The 6000-nt window shown below is 38.5% G+C and overlaps 1 protein-coding gene and 1 non-coding gene across 2 annotated transcripts; one reads left to right on the top strand and one right to left on the bottom strand.

The window, feature by feature from the left end:
- Positions 1-3722: 3722 nt before the first annotated feature.
- On the bottom strand, positions 3723-4907 carry LOC110870562. The gene has a single exon (XM_022119744.1). The coding sequence runs from the start codon at positions 4905-4907 to the stop codon at positions 3723-3725; it is 1185 nt and encodes a 394-aa protein (XP_021975436.1).
- Positions 4908-5274: 367 nt separating this feature from the next.
- Positions 5275-5380, top strand: LOC118481463. Its single transcript, XR_004865672.1, has one exon. It is a non-coding gene; the product is annotated as a small nucleolar RNA R71 (small nucleolar RNA).
- The last annotated feature ends 620 nt before the right edge of the window (positions 5381-6000 follow it).

Here is a 6000-nt window from a genome sequence, read left to right as displayed (position 1 = left end):
TATGCTGAGCCATTAACAGATTTTGCATTTTTCTTTTGGAGATGGTGTTGAACGAGCTTCAGTATGTCAACACACATACAAGATTCATCAGAATTTTCTGATATACTTTCTTGTGATGGAATGATGGGATAATCTTGAAAAAATGAGTGAACTGCTTCTGTAGTTTTTACAGACTCTTGTTTGCATTCACTTCTTTTTGGTTCAAAGTTGGGTTTATCAAAAGAGTATTCAGAACAGGTTGACTTGTAAGTTTCTGAATCAGATTCTGATGAATATTTATCAGAAATATGTTGAGTTGCTTTTCAAAGATAGTGGGTTTGCTGTTACTTGTTCTTACATATCCCAAACCCTCTCCTTTGTTCTTTGGTGTGGACTCAATGAAATTTATAAATTCTTTTGCTTGTTGAAAACCTCTTACATTAATTTCTTTATCATTGATTTTCTTGTAAAGATCTTTTCTTTCATTTTCACAGAACTCTATTTTAGCTCTTTAATCTAAACTTTCTTCTATGAGTAATTGGTTTTCAAGTATAATTTTGTTCATGGTCCTTTGCAACTCATCAAATTTTTCAATATCTGATTTATGTTTAACTTGCAGATTTAGAAAATCTGACATGAGCTCATTTAGCTTATGTTCAAGATCAAGATTATCCAAATTTACATGTTGTCCTGAAGTTTCTGGTATGTCATCAGAAAGTGCCATGAGACAGAAGTTGGCCATTTCTTCTTCTTCTTCTTCTTCTTCATCAGAAGAGTCATCAGATAGCCATGTATCTGTCCCTGCAATTAAGCTGACTTGCTGTTGCTGCTTCTTAGCTTCTTCAAGCTTCTTTTCATAGTAAGCAACGTCTGTCAGCTTCTTGGTCTTGCATTCTGATGCATAGTGACCTCTTTGCTTGCACTTGTAGCACACAACCTCAGCTTTTCCTTTATCCTTAGATCTAACTTCTTCCTTAGATCTTCCATCCATCCTCCCTCTGTCACTTCTCTGGTATCTCTGGCCTCCTCCCCTCAACCTCTGCTCAAATATTTTGGTGAGCAGTGCTATAGCTTTAGCAAAAGCTGAGAAATCTGATGAAGTATCAGAAATTTCAAAACTTTGGCTATTTGAAGGTTGTGGATCATTGGAAGTTGTTGGTCTTTGTGAGTTTGAGATAAGAACTAAAGATCCCCCTCTTTGAATGGTTTCTTCAAATATTTCTTCCTCTCTGGGGATCAAGATGCTGTATAAGTCATGAAGACTCATGTTTCCTAGTTCTAAGGTTGAGGACAAAGTCATGGTCAGACTTCTCCATTCTCTAGGTAAAGCATCAAGAAATTTTATGTTTCTTTCATCATTTGATTTAGTTATACCAAATTTCTTTAGCTCGTTTAAAAGTTTTGTAAACCTTTGATACGTATCATTTAATTTTTGATTAGGTAAACTTTTAAACCTCTCATATGAGGAAACATTGTTTGTTCTCTTGTTTCTTCTCATCCTTTCTCCTCCTTCACAAAGATTTTCCAACTGATCCCATATTTCCTTAGCTGATGCACATGCATCAACTTGTGAAAATATGTCATTGGGGATGGCCATTATTAAGAGTGACTTTGCCCTTTAATCCCTAACCACCAGATCCTTGTCTTCCGCGCTCCAGTTTATTTCACTTTTGGGAGCACGGGAGGCAGGGATTGCTGGTGTTTGGTCAGTTGCTGGAACTGCTTGTATATCAGTTATTGGTATATGTGGACCCCTTTCAATGGATTGAAACAGAGCTCGGTCATGACCATTTAGGAAATTGACCATCCTGATTTTCCATTGGGGGTATTTTTCTATGACCAGAGTCGGAGATTTAGACATAGAACCAATATTAAAAGCATTATTCCAGGATTGAAAGCTGACCATATTTAGAGAAAAGAAGATGAGCGATTGATCATTTGAAAATAGTTTATTCAATCTGCTCTGATACCAATTGTTGGACCCAGTATGGCCTAAACAACTTCTTTTCACGTAATATGGCAAGTGATTTCAGTAGATGTGAAAAAGATGTGCGGAAATGGAAATCATACTTTCAGAAACAAGACCTACAGAATTATCAAGTTTATATCACTTTGAAACAAAATAGTTTACAAGGTGATTGTAAGATTATTATCTAATACAAATGAATCTTGAATTATCTGGGTGAGAAGGGCAATGAAGTTTGTGTGTTGTATATGAATGCTAAGCTTCAAACTCAATTGTCTTCTGCTGGTTGAGCCTTCTATTTATAGAAGGCTGGGTACATGAATAAACAATAGTTTATTCATGCAATAAGTCCTGCAAAAAGTAGCAATTTGACATATTCATTGAATCCAACGTTCAAGTTGCCTTTGTAATCATGATATCCAATAATGTCAGTTGCTTCGGTCATTGGTGGCAGGATAGAGTTTGGTTTTAGACAAGTGGGGTATTCATCAGAATTTCTGATAAACCACTTCATCAGAAATTCTGGTGAACAAATCATCAAAAAATCTGATAATCAGAATCGTCAGAAACTGATGATATTTCAGATCCATCAGGAATGACCTTCTCTGATAATCCAAATCAGCTCTTGATCAACTTGTGATTCTTTGAAGTAGATGCTGTGCATTTCAGTTGTCATATCTGATCTTCTTTCTCTTGTTGTGATCTTTTGGACTGTTATCTCTTTATAGATCCAGTTGATTGTGATTTTCTTCAATACTTACAAATAAAGTTTCCTAACATATATACAATACATCAATCTCTTTTTCTCTTTTTTTTCATTGCTTTTTCTCTTTTTTTTTCTTCTTCTTTTTTTCATATCTCTTTTTTTTTCTTTCGATTTAACAAACATAACAAACAAGCATACTAGAACAAGATGATTATACTAATAGACCGGGTCAAATACGGGTTAATTTTTTAAGAGAAATAGGCACGGGTTAACAAAAGATCGGCTCAAAGCTCAAATGGGCTACTAAAGTCCAAACCCCCACCCGTTTCACTACCATGCTCATATATATAATTTATGAGGTCCAACCCCCCAAATCCCACACTCGCACTCATCTTGACAAGGCTACCTAAATGCCCTTATCATTTTCACATTCATGCAAAGCTAAGGCCTCAAACCGCATCTAAGCACAAGTTCTAATGCACCCCCACCCATTGCCACTCTCATCAAGAAAAATGTATTCTAATAAATTCAAGTAGTGGCTCAACTCTCACCAAGAAAGAACGAGGGAATATGGGATGCCGGTGTACCATGCGGTTTTGTATTCAAATGTTCAATTCGGACCATTGTCACTTGATTTTTAAAAATTTACAATTTTCACAAATTTTTCAAAATTTCCCCTCACCCCCACACTTGGGATACATTGTCCCCAATGTATGGTTTTGAAGGGAAGATTGCTTAAACACCAAAAACATCAACTTTGTTTTTTTATTTTTTTATTTTTTATAAACAAAAGCAAACTAATAAACTAGCAATATTTCAAAGCTAAAGAACATGACAAGTCTAAGGAAAAGTACATTGACTGGTGAAGTTTGACACAACAGATATTGTAAATGATCCAATTTCCTATCACCACCTTCACACAAATATCCGCACATCTTCCCCACACTTGAATGTTGCCATGGCCCTGAAACATAGAAAACTAAAGAAATAACAAGATCAGTGAAAAACCTCGGGTTGCCTCCCGAGCAGCGCTAAGTTTTCAGGTCTTCAGCCAGACCGTGCCACCCCCATTTAAGGTGGCTCAAAGAAGCGGTTCCTGCCATCTCCATCATTTCCTCGTGCCATTGAGCAAAATGCATCCATCTCATGTTCGTTCGGTGGAAAATCACGTACACTCCTGCTTGAACCTTCATACTTTTCTTCACGACTCGGTTGTTTATTCGTTTTCGTTCTTTGACACATGCTTTTCATATGACCATTAGATTCGCTACGCTTCCCCTCAATGGACTCATAACTAATAATCCTCGCCTGAACATCAAAGAAAAACTTACGGCTCTTTTCGGTCATAATAATGATCCCGTCTCTACAGTTGATTTGAGCATTGGCTGTATAGAGAAACGTTCGACCTAAAATCACCCTTTGTTGTGACGCCATCTCGGTAGTAGCATAATCTAAGACCAGAAAATCCACCGGGTATTCCAATTCTCCTAACCGAATCATAACATTCTTAACAATTCCCCGTGGACGCCTCCAACTTTCATCCGCCAAACTCGCCATGGTGTCTTCATCCTGAAGCGGACCAAAATCATACATCTCGTATAGATCACCTGGTAACACACTCATGCTCGCCCCATAATCCAATAATGCATGAGGAATTTTTAGTTTCCCCACTCGGATAGGCACGATTGGCGCTCCATACTCTTTATCATTCTCGACTTCGGCATCTTTTTCCAAACCTGAGTTCATTTGATACGAAGAAGTTAGCAATGTTTCATTAAATTTAGTATTTGGAACGGTGCTTACCACATTGATGTTAATGCTTTTTGTGTTCTTGGGATTTATCACCGTGTCACTTAGTGATTGACCTTTTGCTTTGTTCAATAATGCCACGTCACTTGCAAGTTGACCCATTTGAGTGGTCAACGACTGAATCGCTTTGTCACGGATTTCATCTTTTTGCATGCGAACATCATCAAGTTGATTTCTTCTTTGCATCTCCGCTTGCATCGCCCGGAGCATATCCATAACCTCATTCCCGCTTGATGAAATTTGACCCGAACCACTTTGACCCGTTTGGTGAGATTGCCCTTGGTAGCCATAATTATTTCCACCTCGATAGTTCCCTTGATTGTATTGTTGGCGAGGTGCAAAATTACCTTGAGCTCCTTCAAAATTTGGGTTGGCTTGATTCGAGGGATTCCCGTAACGGAAGTTTGGATGGTTTCTCAAACCGGGGTGGTAAGTGTTAGAATTCATATTGTAATTTCTACCACCCCCTCCTTGCCCTTACAAAGCATTCACCTCTTCATATTGCCCTTCACCTCCTTGGCAATTTTCAGCCGCATGTCCTATCTCATTACAAATAGCACAAACATCATAAATTTGATTAGAAGTTTGCACATTACCATCTTCTACCACGTGCACTTGAGTTCGGGTAATGGCCGGTCGTGCTCTCCTTAATGCTTGAGCTTTTCTTTTTGATGTGATTGCCATTTGCTCCAAAAAATCCCAACCGCCATGCTCGTAGTTTGTACCAAAAGTACCATTTGTGATGGACATTAAATCGCGAGCATCTTCGGCACTTAACCCCTGATGGAAAGCATTCATCAATTCCCATAACTCTATCCCATGATGAGGGAAATTTTTTATCATCATGTTGAACCGTTCAAATGCCTCATGGAACATCTCACCTTGTTGTTGTTGAAAACTTCTCAACCCTTTCCTAGCATCATTTGTCTTTTGAGCGGTATAAAATTCATCTAAAAAGATTTGTTGCATCTCCGCCCATGTATAGATAGATGCCGAAGGTAATGTGTAGAACCACTTTTTCGCCTTGTCTTCCAAAGAAAATTGGAATAGTACCAATTTGACATCATCCGCCGAAAATCCTTGACTCCCAAGAGTGTTGCAAATTGAGTCATAAGCCTCCAAATGAAAATAAGGCTCCTCCGTTGCTAGACCCTTATACTTTGGTAAGCTTTGTAATGAATTGGTTCTCACTTCAAATGTCCTCCCTTAATTATTGTGAGGAATAACCACCGGTGAAGGATTGTGAGTGATCACCGGCCTAAAATGCGCTTCAATGCCTCTTGCATGTTCTCGAAGATGTCTTCTTGCTACACCCAACCGACCCCTTGGGCGAATAGGACCCATTGGTCTTTGCATAGGCCCTTGAGGTACATGTGGTTGAAATTGATGTTGTGGCATTGGTGGGTGTTGAATTGGCCATTGGAATTGTGGTTGTGCATTTTGTGGACGAACTTGTTCCAATGGTATAGGACGTTGCACTTGTGGCCCTTGTGGCCTTGGCCGAATGTGTTGTGGTATAATTTGTTGTTGTGGAATCCCA

The sequence above is a fragment of the Helianthus annuus genome, chromosome 8, assembly GCF_002127325.2.
Source record: "Helianthus annuus cultivar XRQ/B chromosome 8, HanXRQr2.0-SUNRISE, whole genome shotgun sequence".
In the NCBI taxonomy this organism is placed as follows: domain Eukaryota; kingdom Viridiplantae; phylum Streptophyta; class Magnoliopsida; order Asterales; family Asteraceae; genus Helianthus; species Helianthus annuus.
This window is presented reverse-complemented; position numbering and strand designations above follow the sequence as displayed.

What these genes read in the sequence shown, in the direction of transcription:
- LOC110870562 (XM_022119744.1), bottom strand. Translation starts at nt 4,907, where the DNA reads ATGAATTCTAACACTTACCACCCCGGTTTGAGAAACCATCCAAACTTC.